The 18,695-nt window shown below is 39.4% G+C and overlaps 1 protein-coding gene across 1 annotated transcript in view; it reads left to right on the top strand.

The window, feature by feature from the left end:
- Positions 1-18,695, top strand: part of Tmtc2 (transmembrane O-mannosyltransferase targeting cadherins 2) — a 356,378-nt gene that overhangs the window by 213,051 nt on the left and 124,632 nt on the right. The window contains exons 5-7 of the mRNA XM_051206397.1: positions 12,125-12,210; positions 12,657-12,841; positions 14,005-14,083. Coding sequence (XP_051062354.1) covers positions 12,125-12,210; positions 12,657-12,841; positions 14,005-14,083 — 350 coding nt within the window. The remainder of the gene's footprint in view (positions 1-12,124; positions 12,211-12,656; positions 12,842-14,004; positions 14,084-18,695) is intronic.

The following is an 18,695-nucleotide window of genomic DNA, read 5'->3' as shown; positions in this document are numbered from 1 at the left end:
ATAATGTGACTGTCAGACAATTTCTTAGTGAAAAGTCTTAGCTAAGGGAATATGCAAGCTATCATGAATTCTAAAGAGACACTGGACTTTCCTGATATTTGGTAGTTTTTATGATTTTCCCCATAGTGTTCCTTGTTCATTTGTCATTTGATGTAAAAACTGTTAGAGGAATCTCTCAATCTTTGAAAATGAGCTCTCGTGGTGGGTGCCAGCCTGGGGTGTAAGCTGGGTCCTAAATCTCAGCAAATACAATTCTAACAGAAATTATTGATGGGACCAGGCACAGCTGAGTGTTCACGTCTAATCCCAGAACCTGAGGTAAGATGATTACCATGAAGTTGAGTCAATTACAGAGCGAATGCCTATGTTCTAAAGATAAGAAGAAACAATGAAGCAACAAATGATGAGTCAGTGAGATGAGAAAACCAGCCAATTCTCATACCTTGTTTTATCTTTCAAATGGGAGCTAGATGTGGCAGTACTCGTCTGAGGCAGGAGGATTGCAAATTCAAAGCCTGCCTGCTATATAGAGAGTAGGGAGAAAGCTTGGGAAACTTGAAAAGATTGGTTTTTGTTGTTGCTTTGTCATTTTGTGTTTTGAAGTAGAGTATAATGGGGATAGATTTAAGTGGTAAAGCCTGACCTAGCAAGTGAGAGAGCGTGTGTTCAGTGACGACACCTTTTGTGCACACTCAGTGAATACCTTCCTCTTGGGCTGAGGTTCTAGGCAGCAGGTCGGTTCACCACCCAGCGGAGATTAGGATGGATAATAAAGGCAAGAGGGTAACATAAGTGCTAACCACTGTTTCCCTAATCAGTATTTTCCATTGTAACCTCAAGCCTTCTGCCATTTCCTTACAGGTCTTGGATCTATCATTTCTGCATACTGTCCCCCCACCGGAACCTGTCCCCCCCCACTAGTATCTGCCCCTGCAAGACCTGCCCATGTGACATAACTCCTATTCCTGCTACTCTGTGTGATATTGATTCCTTTGCGCCTTTTGTAATTTGTTGCCTCAAGTATGTATGTATGTATATATGTATATGTGCATACATATATACATATAATATACATGCATGTGCATATATCTATTGTATATACAATGTATAATATATACACATGTATGTATACATACATGTGTATACATACATATATTTGTTAAAGGAACAAAGCGAACGCTTGCATTCTTGAACATTCATAATTAAAGTGAACACATTACCCAGAATCACAGTGTACTCAGGGAGCTTTCTCTGACCCAGATTATAATCATGTTTGTGATGGAAGAAGTCCCTGCAGCTTTTTACTCCCTGAAATATATATTTGAGCATGCTGATTCCTGAGAAGTTCACAAATGTTAGATTTTTTTTATCTTGCTATCCAAACAGACAAGTTTATTACTCTTTTCCTTCCATTTTGCTATGTATGTCTTCTTTCATGCTTTATCATAATACTAATTACCTTGCTTTGTGACGACTTTTCAAATAAGATTTATACCCTCTACTGATCCTTAAATGCCTTCCGTGACAGTTTGGGTGAGGGAATAAATAAACCAATAGTCTAAGTACACCGCGAGTTACTGAGGAGACCAGGCTTTCCCCGTGCCTCTTGGACTCCTACATGCCGATGGGATCAATGGGAACCCTGCAAGTGACAGAAGTGTGTCTTCCCATACTAAGTAAACAGCCATGTTGGGTTCCCTCATAAATAGCAAAGAGTCACAAGCGAATCGCTATGGAGGCTTAAATCAAATCATTGGAGCATAGTGCGTCTCAATTCTCAATTTTGTTTTAAATTCCAAAATGATCTTAAAGGGTAGGAAAATTTTCTTTTGTAGGGCATTTGACTATATATAGGCTTACTGAGTAGCGTTTGTTTTTATAGGAAAGAGGGACCTAGAAGAAGGAAAAGTTTCCCTTTATAAAAATTAAAGCCCCTGTCACCCACATGCCTGGCAGGCAGTTTGGTGAAGGGACTCTGATGCTGGCTGGGCATTAATGCAGTCTTCGGTTCAGATCTTCTGCCGATGGTTCCCATGATGGGCCGTGGGAAAATTGCTTAATCTGTCCTCTTCATCTGTAAAATTGGATTATGTCAGTGTTATTTTGGAAGGATTAAATAAAGTATGCTTAGAAACTTGATACAACCCTACAGTAAGAAAAGTTGAAAAGTTTGTTGGATGTTAATTTTATGCTGTTTCCAATTACTTCCTGGCTGTTTCTCTGTGAAGCTAAGGCACCATTCATAGGCGAGTGAGGTTTTCTATAGAAAGAAATCGGTCTAGTGTGTGCCGATGACCCCCTGCCTGCAAAATATCTCTTTCTGGGTGTGTTGGCTTGGACTCAGTTTTCGACCAATTAAAGGTTGTCATTGGAGGGTTCAGTTTACCTGCCCATGAAGCAAATCACAAATGCTCCTGCAGGAAGAAGGAGAGAGGTAAGGAGGGACAAGGGGGGGGGAGGGGGAGAGTGAAAGAAAGGAAGGAAGTGGAGGAGGGAAGAAGGAGGAAGAAGGGAGAAGGGAGGGAAAGGAAGGCAAGAGGAAGGAAAAAAAAAAAAAAAAAAGAGCAGACACCAGTAACTAAGGAGCACAAAGTACATGGAACCAAGAAAGGCTGAGTAGAAACTTCTTAATATTGAGATAAATGTATAAGAACAAGGAAACAGCCGAATTTAAAACCAGATAAACTTTTTGTCCCCACGTTGAGTCTTCTCAGCTGAGGTAGAAAGCGAGGATTGTGTTCTGTCCCCTACAGAGAAAACAACTAAAAAGCTATAAAACTGTCCTGCTCCTAATCACAAGCGTGGTTGGAACGCTTCTCACCATACACCCAGTATCAGTTCTCTTCCTGGGATTCCAGCTTGTGCATTCCTGCTATTCATACCTGCTGTTAGTTTTGACATCTAAGGGAAAATTGTAGCCTCAGTAATTCAGAATACCGACATACAGAATATTGCACAGTGTTAGCATATAGTACATTTCTCTGAATTAGAGATCCGACAGTAATCACAGCTACTCTGGTCCTTGAGCTCCTCTTCTGAAGGAGGGATGGCATTTTTATGTTTCCTGTAAGAATTACTTAAAATAGTAGTCATGTAGCATCTTGCGTAGAATCTACTATAACAGCGTATAAAGATGTTTAGATTCATTGTTCAAACTCTAACCCAGAAATACCTTTGTAAGATATGCTCTGTTTGAGAGTGCCCAGGTTTGTCTTTCTGTTTGGTTTTGTTTTCTGAAAGGAAGGACTACAGTGAGGATATGTTTCTGCTTTGTTCTTTTCTTCTCTAATATTAATTGATAAAGGCTGTGTATGTTATGTCTAAACAATTACTTTTGATTAGATATCCCCTGCTTCATATTTGACAGGTTATAAGAAAACATCTTCCTTATGAAATAGATGTCAGAACTGTACTTTACTGAGCTGTCAACGACTCAATGAAGTTCAATTTAGAATAAATAAAGAGCTCTGTTTCAAAAGAAAGAGCTCAAAGAGGAAGCTAAGACTTTTTTTTTTTTTTTTCCTGGAACCTACTTGGCAGTTATGTGATACTTTCGAGATGACACACTTTGACACATGTTCCAAATTTCGAGGACCATGTAATCGAATCCTATGCTTTTGTTTGTTCACTCTGTGGCATTTGGTTGGTTGTTTTTTTCCTACGTGTCCTCTTTACATTCTTTGCCATTCAATGAGAGTAGTATAGAAGAAAAATTTACTCTTTATCCATACTAGGAGAATTTAACATTTTCTAGCAAAATTCATCTATTAATTTTGCCCATAATGCATATGCTGTACAATAACCATGTGCAGTAACAGTGGCTTAATATCCAATTTCGTTTGTCATAGGAGCCACGTTAAATACTTTCTGATAAGTAAAAAGGTGTATGTTAAGAATTCTTGGGCATACATTTCCATCTTTTGTACTATCATGTGCAAAAATGTCTTTAAAAAATGCTACCACTACCACCACCCCTGCCCATGTCTTTGCAGTCATTTAATTAAAGGAAGGGGGGGGGGGGTAAAATGGAACATTCGATTTGGAGAAAAAAGTTTGAGTCAGGAGAACCTCATGTTGAGATATCAGATAGAATGTTATCTAGAGCTGATGTGGCGGCCGTGAGGATGGAATGGTTCCAGAAGCCCAGGTAGTGTTCTCAGCTCGTGGTTACTCACTAACAGCACATGGAGTCTTTTCCCGTAGAGAAAATTCTCTTCCATCTGATAGTTCCCTTGGGTTTCCTCCTTTCTAGAATTTGAGAGGATCAGTTGACATTAAAAATATTGCTGGTGTTGTTAATTCTTTGGGCAAAGAGTAATAATTCTGACCATGTTTGTGTCTAAAAGCTTACTTTAAGTATTCCAATTCCATGCACCTATTTTACTCTTAACTTACGTATTTATGATGGCATAGTTCGTTTGATTATAGTTGGTTGTTGCCTAATCTAGTTATTACTCAAACCTAGACAACTCATGCTTTGTATGCCTTCAGATATAATGGAGAATTTTATTTAAAATTTCCTATACTGGCCATATTGTTGTTATGTGTGGCTTCATATAATTTATAAAAACTGAAAAACTAATGTATATAGCCTCTTTGCAGTTGGTAAAAAGTTGAAGGTGGGTGATTAGAAACTGGAACCAGAAATAACTTTCTCTGTCACGTGACAGGAAGTTGGGACATGCAGTTGCCGCTGGCTAGTATAGATGTGGCTCAATGTCTTGGGCTTGTTATTATGTTCCCAGCCATTCTCAGCCCTGGATATCTAGCTTATAGCCAGCAGGATAGTGAGGACTTAACAGAGCTTCCATAAAGGTATTGCCAAGTGCTGGGTAGATGGTACACTTGTGTGGGTTCCTGGAAGCTTTGGGGGTTTAGTGCTGTCACCCAACCTTGCTGCACACTAGTATGACTGCACTTCCTTTTGCTTACTCAGTGCCTAGCACAGGAGGTGTGTGCCTTCATTCTTATGGCCTAGAAACTTAGGGAATATGTCATTTCATGACTTAAGTCCCTTTGTTACAGTGTTTACTAAGGACGACCTTGAGTTGCTTCCATTTACAGCCATGTAGGAACTTGATAATTTTTTCTGCTTTCCAGCTTATCTAGGAGACTATGCAGGCACTCATGTTTTATGACTATATGTCATGCTGTTAGTTATCACTTCATTTAATAATAGAGATTAAGGACTCTTTTTCTTTTTTCTTTTTTCTTTTTCTTGTGAGGTGGGATGTTCCAAGACAGGGTTTCTCTGTAACTTTGGAGTCTGACCTAGAACTCGTTCTATAGACCAGGTTGACCTTGAACACACAGAGACCTGTCTGTCTCTGCTTCCCAAGTGGTGGGTTTAAAGGACTGTGCCATCACTGCCTGGCAAAGATTCATTTTTGAGTGTCCTGTTTTTCTCATTGTCTAAAAGTGAGAAGTTTTTTTTTTGTTTTTGTTTTTGTTTTTTGTTTTGTTTTGTTTTGTTTTTTTGTTTTTTAAAAAAAGGAAATTCATCCCTGGTTTCATGTCACAATGAAATGATACGAAGTCTCACTATTAGAGGCAGCTAAATCAGCAAATTTGATTAAGGAGTTTGAGTTAATGCAAAGTTCAAACATGGCTTAATTAATTACTGTTAGGACATTTCACACGTGTAAATTGCTTCAGGGGAGAACAAAGATGTAAAAATTTATTTTGCGACTCAGAGGGGGGCAAAGCATTAATTTTTAAGCTCCTATGTGTGTTAAGGGATGATCAAGTGAAATCATTCTCAGAAGACTCTTTCGGCTGCAGATGAAGATGCTATTTTTCTTCGCAGTTGAGCTATGGGTTTCTAGAACACTTGGTGTGAGACACTGTGAGTAAATATTGTCCCCAGGCTGATGGCAAGGGTGGAGTAAGACTGCTCCCAGCTGCAGCTTATTGTCAGCTGTTCAGTCCTAACTGTCAGTTGTCTTGCCCTTTCGTGTTCCCGAATGCTTCCTCCCACATAGATTATGTCGTGTAATTTCCACAAAGCCCGTGATTATTGCTATTGTTAGGTTTAAAATGCCACCCTTTGTGACTCTGGCGTTTCATAGCCATGCCTGTTCTGTCTGGAATGCTGCTCCCCAAATTCTTGGCTTTCTTCTTTGTCTCCTGATTTCTCTAGGAACTTCACCTGATCCGACATCTTGGGAAAGTGTTCATTTGGTGGGTTCCCAAGAGGCTGTTCTTTCTCTTGGCACAATTTACATACTGTTGTGATACTTTGCATATCTGTTTTCCTAATGGAACAATTAAATCAAAAATTACCTATTCACTGTTTGCTATTAGGCTGGCTGGCACAGCTTAATATATTGACATTGTTTAGGAATGCTCTGGATTTTGCCATAATTATTTAAAAAAAAGTGAAATGGCAGTTAATTAATTGTCCGTACTAGTTCATCAGTGAGAATGTGGAAGGTTCTCAGCAGGGTCCTTGTCCCCTTGAGTTTTGTGTAGCCTTCAGCACACAAGGTAGGCCACATATTACAGAATACTTGAGTATTCAGATGCTCATGGATCTTACTTATTCCAACTTTGGGAAATCTTTTATTTCAAATGTTTCTAAAGACCCTTTGGAGAACTCAAGGCAAAAGGTCACAGGTGGGGATTGGAGTGATTTTTAACATTTATTTTATTATTTATTTGGAGAGGAGGATGCCCTTGGCATAGCTTGACTGGAGAGGTCAGAGAAAAACTTCTAGTTAGTTCTCCCCTTCAACCATGTGAGTGACCGGGATCAAATCAAGTCCTTCAACTTTCTCTTAAGTGTCTCTCCTCACTGAGATATCTCTTTGCACATTGATGTGGATTTTTCCCCCATTTGGTTTATTTTGGAATTGTTGTCACAACTTTGATTGACTTTCCTTAATCAAGTTTCTAGAATACTGCGGCTTCAAACAATGGTATTTTGAAAACAATAAGTTTCAGTTTATAGCAGGAACATACCATAATCAATACTAAGTATTTCTGATTATTCCTTCTATAGATTCAGCCAACCACTAGATGAAATCAGTTAGAAAAAGTCACATGGTAATGAACTCCAGCATTTTACCCCGGCTGCCTTATATACCAGAGCTGCCTTGACTCTTTGTGTAAGGTGTGGCTAGCCTTGAACTCCTGATCCTCCTTCTCTGCTTCTTGAATATTGAGATGGAAAGTGTTTGCTACTGTTACGGGCTTTGAACAAATATTTTCTTGTTATTCTTACTTAGGAAATTCAGTACAGCAACTACTTCCATTTACATCATGTTAGACATTGCAAATACCGCATAGAAATGGGGGACTATGAACACATTAAATACAAATATTTTATCACCTTGTGTAAAGGTCTTGGGCTTCTGTAGCTTTTGGTACCCAAGAGGAATCCTACACTAATCCCCTGCTAACACCGAAGGGGGTAACTAGGCTCCATGTATTTATGGACGGTAGTATGAAGTGTTGATACATGAATGTACTGTGGGTAATCCAGCATGTGTGTCTGGAAGTCAGCCTGATTAGATACAGACACTGACAGTTTGTTCACTTGTACTGTCAGAGGTAAGGAGGGCATGGTTTTTAGTTTTATTTTTTATTTTAAAGTAGTTTTTACTTTAAAGTAATTTTTCTCTTCCTCATTAAAACAGCATAAAACAATGATAGGTTGTATTTTTACTGAAAAAAAATCCTTTCATTGTCCTTTCTATATTTTATGTTACTTTTAAACAGTGTGTTTGGTGGATAGGTATGCAAAGAAATTTTATTCACAAAGAAATGTGTTGCAGTCACTTTCCCTTAAAAACTAACAGTAGTTCCCAGTTTCTATGCTGGGGAGGCAGTCTTGCCTTTTCATGGTAAGTGGTTGGTATCCGCGTTCCCATCCACTGTCCAGTTAATTTCAGTGACCAGCCCCCTGCCTGCTACCCAGTTAATGCCAGGGTTAATGCCAGTGGCCAGCCCCCTGCCTGCTACCCAGTTAATGCCAGGGTTAATGCCAGTGGCCAGCCCCCTCCCCCCTCCCCTGCCCTCTACCCAGTTGATGCCAGTGGCCAACACCCTTGCTCAATACTCAGTAAATTTCAGTGTCCAGCTCCCCTGTTATGACAACCATGCTTTTTAGTCTCTGGACAGTGCCAAATACTCCCTGGGGTGGAAAACTCACCCTTGGTTTAAACCACTGTGCTAAATAAATGTTTCCTTCTGTCTCTGTCAGTGTTTAGGGCCAACTAGGGATTTGTGTGCCACTTATATTTAATTGTGCATTTAACTCTGCCCAATCCACTGTAGTTATTTTTATGACTGGTTTTCATTAATCAAGTTATATTACTCCTGTGATTATTTTTTAAGTGGCATTTTAGAAGGAAGGCTGTTAGAAGACGTTAGAGGAAAAGATGGATAAAGCTTTCTCCTGGAAGAAATTCTGCACACACATTGGTAATTCTTAGAATTATCAGTAACCACCATCACCAAAAGCTGATATGTCTTAGGAAGGAACATTCTTTTACTACTACTGCACTTCGGCGTGTGTGTGTGTGTGTGTGTGTGTGTGTGTGTGTGTGTGTGTGTGTATGCATGCTTGCATCTCTTAGGCATCTGTGTTTGAAGGAGTAATTTTCTAGAATTTAGGTGTTAGAACTAGTAGCTCAAATATTTGTGTGCATTTTCTTTGACTGAAACAGATAGTTTCCCTTCGTCCTTCATTCACCAGGTTGTGTATGTAATTCATTACTGGCCTTATTTTGAGATTGGAAGAATATGAGAATTGAGGGAAGTAAAATATTCCTTAAATATGCCATATTTCATAGTCCCCCCCCACAACAGATATATAAAAATGACCCTGTTGTCTGTAATCTAATAAATGGTATGATTCTTTTTGATTTATCGCTTGCATGGTATTTTAGTTCATGTTGTCACATACAGACAAGTACATTCACCTGCTTGCCAGACAACTTTGCACAGTGTGTATAGAACTCTTTCTGGCATGGTCATATATTAAAATGTATTCTTTGTAATATATTTGGAAGCTGGAAGGGTTCATTGTCATGGCCAGTATGTAAACATTCTGTGTCACCAATTTGAATAGCCATGGAAAAGACTTTGGTGTAAAAAATCAAGTATAATCTAATTCTTAAATTATGTGCAGACTGCCAGGTCTGCATTTTGATGCACTTGCCACTATATGCAAAGTCCTTTGTATGTTACTTAAATTTTATCTTCTTATCTAGCTGGGAGTAGTGGTTGCATACCTCTAGTACTAGCATGCAGGAAGCAGAGGCAGGCAGATCTCTGAGAGTTCAAGGCCAGTCTGGTCTACATAGTGAGTTCCAGGCCAGCCGGAGCTACATAGTGAGACCCTGTCTCAGATAGATAAATGGGTGGGTGGGTGCATGGGTGGATGGATGGGTGGGTGGATGGATGTATGGATGTGGATGGATAAAAAGATCATAGGTACTAGATAGGTGGTAGATAAATATATAGATGTTAGATTATAGATAGATGATAGGTAGTAGATAATCATAGATAATTTGATAAATAAATGATAGATTGATAGGTAGAGAGGTCGATTGTGTGTGTGCATGCTTACGTGCATGAGAGAGAGAGTGGGAAAGAGAGAGAGAGAGCGAGAGAGAGAAAGGATAATATTAAATCTTCTTGCCTAACGTTCAAAATAACCCCCAGTTAGTCTGTTAATTCCTAGACTTTTTTCATCCTGTGTAACATCAGGCTGATGACATTATTTTTAATCTGTTTGTGTGCATGTGTGCTCACTAGCCTTTAACAGTCTTACTTGGATGTGTAACTGCCCTTCCGCATTCTTGATTAGGACACGTTATCAGACTGCCTGTGGTAATTGTCATGCCATTTGTTTCCCTGCTCATTATCTCAGAACACTGTGTGCACTGGAATCTTGCTTGCTTTATGCAGCATACATAGCGATCAGCGAGGTCCTTATCCCATGCTAATCAATCACAGTGGCTAGCTGACTTGAAGTCACTCATTATTACCTGTATGATACAGGGCAGGATTGTGAAGGTTTTATTTTCACACTATCCTGTGCCCTATGTGTAGTTTATGAATTGGAAAGTGACAGAATCTAATGTATCTGCATAGCTCATCCCAAGAGGCCAAGTGCATTAGTCTGTAGTAGGCATGTCTGCTTTAGCAGAGTCAGATCCATGCACATCCCCAACACATTTACTCCATCTCTTCTAGTAGAATATTTGCCCTTTAGAAAGGTAATTATGTAGAGACTAATTAGTGGGCTTTTTCAGTTACTCTGGTGGTAGAAAAGATAAAAAGGGTTCCGACAGAGTTACAAAGATGAACCTTCAGGGACAAGCTAAGAGCCATAGTGTATAAGAGCCAGTGGCTCTGGAGACTTTACAAAGCATTTAACTAAGAAAGGCAATGAGGGAAGAGCCATGGCAATCAGCTTTCTGATGTTAGCAGCTGATACTGATGATGCTGTCTATCTAAGGAGAGGATGTTGGGTATTTGTTTTTGTTTTTTCTTTCATCTGTCTCACTTCTGGTGTGATTTTGAGCAGGAGCTGCTATACTCTTTGCAGTTTTTAGATGTGCTGGAAGGTTGAAGGCAGTGTGCTTCCATAGAAGTTGCATTGATGCTTGGTGGTGCGCAGACCATTCATTTCTGAAGAGCAGAGGCAGACCCTACTGCAGGAACCCCAACCTCCTGTAAAGTAGTGTATGAATGACCAAGTAGCCAGACGTTTCATTCTGAGCAGGATGATCTCAGGAATGGCAGAGGGTTGGGGGGAAACATGATGCCAAGTCTAAGGGAAGATGGAATCCAGGAAGGAAGATGAAGTCAGCCATTTTGATGGCTGTAGTTGAGTGGGAAGTTTACATAAGTTGGCAGTCCACATGGTGAAACATGGAGCCATAATACAGCAGAACCAGGGGGGTAGGCAGCCTTTTAGGTGGTGTTATTTGGTTGATTTTTAAATACCCGACCTCTTCAAAATGTAAGCTCAGAGATCAGATTTAGCAATTTAAAAAGGCAGTGGGAGACAATTAACTCTTCCCTTCAGGTCCCTCCCATCCTTCAAGGGTCTCATCACCTGCCAGCCAGGCTTCACTGAGGGTTGCAGATTCCTAAACATGAGTCCTTGGCAGACACTCAGCCATTCCTAACCATGGCGATGCTCAACAAACGCATGTTTTCACAATAGCTTTTTCTTTTCTCTGACCTCCAATTTACTCCTCTTTCAATAGCCAAGGAAGCTGCCAAGTGGAGTCTGCAGTTGGCATCCTAACATCAGTCCTTGGCCCACTACATGTACCTCGTGTCTGTAAGATACTCACTGTTTACAAGAGAACGGCCTAGACCAAGGCCCATTGGGAGGCTTTCTAATTAGTTCTGTTTCCTGACATCTTATTTTCATAGAAATGGTTATACTTGAGTTTCATTGATGTCATAAGGGTGGAGTTTGGGAATGCTTGGTTAAATTCTGTTTAAGGAGCCTCAGCGAGAGGTCCCTAGAGTCTGAGGGTCTGGAGAGGAAAGATGTACTTTAGCCTGGTAGACTGCAATTTGCAGAGTAGTCTGAAGCTCAAGTTCATTTGACTACTAAGGAGCATAGACATCGGTGGCCTTCGGTTCTTTGTCTTGTTCCTTTACGGCATCTGGAGCTGCCTTGGCTATTGAAGCACACTGCTTTTAGCCTTTTGCCTCTTGGGGCGTCGTGAACAAATATCACCCAAGCAACAACCAGCGAGAGAGGCATCTCATGTTTCTATGCATATATCCCTGCCTTCCAGGGTTTCCTTGGTGAAGGGATGAGAAAATTTGTGGGCCGGCAACAGGAATCCAGGTGGCTAGCAATTCAAGTGGAAGGGGAAGGAGTCTGGCAAGGGCAAGGATTATTGGTTACAGACGTCTGTTTGAAAATCTGCCTTAATACATTCTCATGGAACAGGGAAGGCTACATGGACACCTGTGTAGGATTTTTCCCTCCCGGGAGATCATCTCCTTCCATTTAGAGTTTAGTTTTACGGTGCCAGGTCAGCATTTTTATTGGGCTGCTGACCACTTTTACCATTGGAATATAAAACGAAACTGTGTGGTTTTCTGTTGCATTCAGACCCTCTCGGTCTCTTCTCTTCTCTTGCAGAGGGTTGCTGCTACAGGAGAACAGCAGGTTTACTGAAGCATTGCATTACTATAAACTGGCCATTGGGAGCAGGCCAACCCTGGCTTGTAAGTAGAACTGCCGTTTTGGAATCTTTCAGATGTCTCCTTTCATTTGTAATAATTGTCTTTGTGTGTTAGAGCCTTTCAGAGAAAGCAGCGAAGCGTGCCATTCTTACTTCTAAATATTTGTAAACATTAACAAGTCTCTGTCTCTGAATTTCATTCTTTAATGCCATTTCCAGTTTTTTGCCAAGTATTCTGATAGCCCAGTCTTCCCTTTAAGTAGATTTTGAGCTCAAAAAAAAAAAAAAAAAAAAAAAAAATGAAAAGACAATTCTGTTTTTAGGAATACTTGGGGATATTGCTGCCATCATTGCTACCTACATCCATTCCATACATGCATTTAATATTTTCTAATAAATAAGAAACATAATGTGGAACAGAGGTGGAGCCAACATACCTTTTATCCACGGTGCGTATCACCTCAACTTTCTGCTTGTTTCCCCTCTCAGCGGCGTATTTAAATACGGGCATTATTCTGATGAACCAAGGGAAGACAGAAGAAGCCCGGCGAACATTCCTGAAGTGTTCTGAGATTCCAGATGAAAACCTGAAGGACCCTCATGCACATAAGAGCTCTGTAACCAGCTGTCTGTACAACCTGGGGAAACTCTATCATGAGCAAGGACACTATGAGGTATGTCCACACGGCCCTGCTCCTGTTCTGAGGTAGCCTCGGTGTTGTCTAACCTGCAGCTTCCTTCCTGGGGCCACTTACAGTCTCCTGCAAAGCTAACCTGGCCATATTTCAATGTATGTTGACAAATGCAGTGACTTTTTAGCACACGCACACACACACACACACACACACACACACACACACACACACACACACACAGCTCACCATTTTTTGATTCAAGATACAGTTTCTAGAGCCATTACCCTTTTACTCCATGTTGGGTATTAAAAAAAAAAAAAGAAAAAAAGAAATTATTTGTACTCTGAATATTAAGAATGTAACTTAAGCTAAATGTGGAGGGAGTAGTAAGCAGGATATTGTCTAGTCAATTAGATGATTCCCCCATCCCCCACACATTTTACTCACAGAAACCACATCTGAATGGTCTCCTTCCTCCCTTAAACTGTCGTCTGTCATCACATCCTCATACGCTTAGCTATCTTAATAGTGCTATATGAGCCAGGTGGTGGCGGCGAATGCCTTTAATCCCTGCACTCAGGAGGCTGAGACAAGTGTAGCTCTGTGAGCTCGAGGCCAGCCTGGTCTACAAAGCAAGCTCCAGAACTTTTACACAGAGAAACCCTGTCCCAAAAAAACCAACCAGCCCACCAACCAACACACATGTACACATACACACAAACCTCCAAATTCAATATGATGAAGAAGGTTCTCCTTCTAGAACAATTTCACTTATTGGTTTCAGTAACTCCTGTCAGTAGGAAGATGTATTTGCTGGCTGGCACTTTATTTCTACCCCATGGGTTGCTTGAGTTAAAACATAGACTTGGGAAGATGACTAATGAATTACTTCTGAGTATGAATGTTTTTTAGCTCTTCTTATTGAGTAGTCTGTATGAGCTGAAAAAATTTATATTAAAAGTGCATTCCCAACATCCAGTTCCTTGTTAAGCATTTTTATGTGGCATTTCTCACTGGGCTGTTTTCTCGCGTGAACTTAAGGCTGTGTGATAGCAAAGGATGGCTCAGTTATTTTCCTCTAGTGAACCATTCAGAAACAGAAATGGGTAGTTTTAACTTTGAAGAACCCTTATTATCTTATTTTCAGTGCCCATGCCTGTCCTCTAATGATGATTTATCATTCTTTTTGTTCCCTAAATTAGGAAGCCCTGAGTGTCTATAAGGATGCAATTCAGAAAATGCCAAGGCAGTTTGCCCCCCAGAGCTTATATAACATGATGGGTAAGTACAACTCTACTGTTTTAATTGATTGTCAGGGGCTTGTGGAGAAGTAAGAACCTGTGTTTACGTGCAGTGGATTTCTACTGTCTTATTAGCAGTCACCGAGCAATGCTCCCACTTTGTGTTGTCCAAATTTTGGCAGAGCCCTCATCTTGATTTGAGCAAAGACATGAACTAGTACAGTATGCCCAACATATTTTGCCAAATACCATACTTTTTGCGAGGGACTGTCAATGTCGTTTGGGTACTAAGTAGTACTGTGCAATTAAAAAGTAACACCTTGTAATATCTCATAACATGTATGATTTTGGCTATATGTAGGTATGTGTAGAGTAATATATTTACTTCAATGAATTACCAGGTTTCTAATAATTTATTTAGCATATTATTCACTTTATCAGAAGATTGTCAGTACTCAGCCTGTAGTGATGTGGACATGCATGAAACGTGTTGCGTGTAAAAGATATATCTTGTCTTGTGTTGTTTTCATGGATAAAACCTTGGGTCCCTGTGGGATTTTTTTGGTTTTGTTTTTTGAGATAGTATTTGAGACTAGAATGAGAATGTGAATGTGGTAAATATGTTACTTCAGTTGTTTATCTGTTGAGTTGAGTGATCGATCTAATTCTATTTCCTATCAGAATGTATATAAATCTAGTATATAGATTTTTTTTCTGGTTGGTTCCAGAGGTGAAGAACTGGAAATTCTTATCAAGCTCTTACCACCTATGATTGATCCATTACTAATCAGGAAATGTTTCCATGGCTATTTGATAGTAGGCATGACTAAAACTCCCTGTGCATCAGGAGAGTCTAGGAAAAATGTCTATGTAATCTGGATGCCATGTTGATGGGATAGCATTGACTTTTCCCAGGAACTGGAGATGAGAAGGACAGCTTCTGTTCTCCAATCAAATATTTCCCTTTCTCCAAAGCAGAAATTGCAAAATAAGACCCGCCAATCATAAAACCTAATTAAGTCCTTTGATAATGCCAGAGCTCCCTCCTATATTTGCAATAACCAGGATTAGGCAGTGTGACCTAATATAAATCATGTCATTGAGAAATTTAATACTACCTGCTTGGTTGTGCATTCACACAAAGTCCCAAATGCCCCATGACTTGAATGCGTGTTTCTGAAAACAAAAAACAAAAACAAAAAATACCCCCTCATATTCTTTTTTTAAATGATAGGAAGTGTAGACATAGTTCAGATTTGGGACAATGCACACTATATCTTTCAGTAAACCAAAAAGAAAACAAAATGAGAAGAGGTTAATGATGCCACTCCATGGCTCTGGGAGGTGCACCTCCAACTGGTCTACCTAGCATTAAAGTGTTTGAATGCCCACATCAAAGGGGACACAGGATATTTCTTTCTTTGGTATAATTCCTCCACAGAGATGATTATCTTCATTAAATATACTTTTGCCTTCAAGCTTTTATGGGATTAAAACAGTGTTTTTTACTCTCAAGCATTTAACCATCTGTCCACATGAATGAAATACACACCAGAATATCCTATGTGCCTAGACTGGGTGGTTTCATTAGATTTTCAGTTTTAATGCTGGATATTTTTTCATAACAAAATAAATACTAAAACGACTGCTTCCTCCAGCTCTATCTGAATAAAGAGTGATTTTACTTTGATTTTATTCATAACTTCGGCCCCCCCAGTTTTTAATTATTTGTCAAATAATATATCTCTGATGAAACTGGTTTAGGTTTTGAGCTCTTTGGTGAGAAACTGCATGTGGTCTCTTTATTGCTAATGGGAAGTGCTAGTATTCTCAACAGTTCGTGATTTCAGAAAATTCATTCAATTATTTTATGTAAATAAATTGGATTGAGACTTGAGCTGCTACCTTGGGATCTACCTTTCCTTTGGTTACACGAACGCTGATGCTGAGCTCTCCCAGACAGAAGAAGATTAACTGTGTCCCTGGAGCCATTGTCTGGCTCTTTGTGTTGTTTTCCATTATGGAAGGAGGTAGTCTCTTTGCTCAGATTCTGAAAATCACCCTGACAGTTTTCCAGGGGAGGACCCTAATATAATTTCCAATCGCAGATTCTGTCTGTAATTATGGTGGCTGCCTTCTGTTTGATTTTATGTGAAGATCTGTCAGCTGGTCAGGTTTTATAGTTTTGCTTGTTCAGGAAACTATAATTTTCACCGAGAGTGAATTCACCTCCTAATCAAATGGGTTAAATCCCCCGAGTGTTTGCTTTAACTCCTAATACATTTTGATTAGCCTCCATTTGACAACGGAAAGGGATGGCCTGGGAGATAAGCCGCTCTATGGGCTCATCAGTTTCATTAAGCTGTCAGCATGTGCTGATTATCCTATCAAGTTTATCAACAGCCTTGACTGTGTTTTCTAATTCACACATTTACATATTATTAGTGCCCTTTACAGATCGGCGATGCATTGTAATGTCTGCTTAGATTCAACCAGCGAGTATTCATATTTATACTCTTATTCACCCCTTCAAGGCCACTACCCCTAAGTGGTGTGTGTGTGTGTGTGTGTGTGTGTGTGTGTGTGTGTGTGTGTGTGTGTTTCTATTCTTTGCTTCAGAGCAAAGAGAATGCATGTAAAAATATGACTGTACTAGAATGTTGTTGTAATAAATTCACTGAAGTTCTTTTAAAAGATCCCAGATAGTCCTTTAGAGTTTTCCTTCTTCTGAACATTTTAGAAGTATGTGTTGCATGCCCTTTCTCTTGCTCTGAACACCGGATGAACAGATTTTTTTCCCACTTTTGTTGTAATTCAAAGCAGCGTTGACTAATTTGTTCTTCAACATCAGTTCTCCGTATTTTCAGATCCCTCATTTAATTTTACCATGATGTGCATATATGAGCGCACATTTAATCTAAAATATATTCTTATTATTCGCTTTCATTCCATAGGACCAAGGTGTGGTAGTAACTAGTAGGGGAATGTCTTCCTTGAAGAATTATGTGAACTTCAAACCTTCAGAAATATAACAAACAGATACTATAAAAGTTAAACTTTTGATTAAATAAATAAGGCATGTGAACACATACAGTGTTTAGTGACCAGGTCAAAAGGTCATGTTAAGTTTGCTCATAAAGAGTATGTGGCTTTAATTTTGTGAGTCTTATTGGACTCGTGAAATATTAAGTTGAGATAGATGGCAGTTCAGATCTCAGTGTAGGCTCTAAAACCAGAGAGCCTGGGTTCAGATTGAAAGTTTCTGACAAGCTACTTAATTATACAGCTTTGGTGTTCTCGTTCATAAGCCAACTGTGATAGTAGTTCCCATTTGAAAATTGATTAAAATTATGAATATAAAAGTATTGGCCTGGAGGTCTGACCTGGTGCATGCTCTATACATTGGCCTGCCATCGCAGCATCCATCGTTTCTATAGAGCGCCCACCTCCAAGAGTGGATGGGAATATTCACTGTCATGATCTTTCCCAACTTAGTATTATTACTCCATAGACAATTATAGTCATAGTGGAGAGCTAGAAGCCAGAGAAGTAAAGCAAACTCAAGTGATTGTTAATTTATTTTATTTTCTGGCCCACATCCCATTTTTGTCTGCAGCCACAGTCAAAATCCTCCCTTTGCTATTGTCTATAATAATTGAAAGTGAACCAGCACGGTTATCAATTCCTGTTGATTTAATTCTCTTTTTTTTGTTATGATGTATTTTCACTCTATTCTTAATAAAAAAAAAAATCTTTTATTCTGTCACCCACTAAAGGTATTTATTGGGTCTCAATTCCTTTTCTTTGTCTGTGAAACATTAGGTAAATAACAGTAGCATGTGATATCAGTGGTAAAAGTCTCGTGTCTTAAAAGTTCTGATAACGCCAGGATTTCTGATTCTTCTTCGAATCCCCCATGACAGCGCCCCTTACCAGCAGGAAGTATTTTGGAAAGAACAACGCCTAAATTCCCAAATATTGTGTATAAATGTTTGTTTTCATTTAATTGGACTTTGTTATATAAAATAAAATAAATTAATAAAATAAAAAAAGAAAAAGAAAAAAAGTTCTGATAACATAATCTATTTAATTTTTCAAAATAGGAAATTAACTCCCAGAGAACCGAGTTCTATGGTTGGGATTGCAGTATATGTTGGAGGGAGAAATATAAGTTTGTGATTTAAATCCAAAGAAGCTTTTCTGTGTACCCAGTTGGTGCCAGTGAATTGGGCTCATCCTTTCCTTTATGAGATCTCTCTGCCCCCATCTCCTTACTGCTGGAATTACAACCACACTTTTAAAAATAAGCAAAAATCAAAACATGTAGATATAAGGGACATGGTGCCCACGGCTTGTGATTAATAGCCACTGCATGAGTCATGCAGCCCATCTAGAGATTTCAGTGCAGCATAGTTGTGAGCACCTTCTGTCTTTCTCCATCCTCTAAGTGGCTCATTCCCCTTATCTCTGCTTAGGCGCCTCTGTTGTTGAAAGATTCTAAAGGATTATAGAAAGCTCAATTAGCTTGTAACTTCCCATTGTTTTTCTATCAGTTTGAGCTCTTCTGATCCCAGAGGTCATTTTAAGCCTATTTACTATCGAAAATAAAATTACTGTGCATTCTAAATGCAAAGTAATTGTTTAGTTTAATT

The sequence above is a fragment of the Phodopus roborovskii genome, unplaced genomic scaffold (assembly GCF_943737965.1).
Source record: "Phodopus roborovskii unplaced genomic scaffold, PHOROB, whole genome shotgun sequence".
Classification (NCBI taxonomy): Eukaryota; Metazoa; Chordata; class Mammalia; order Rodentia; family Cricetidae; genus Phodopus; species Phodopus roborovskii.
Note: the sequence above shows the minus strand (reverse complement) of the source record. Positions and strands in the feature narration are given on the sequence as shown.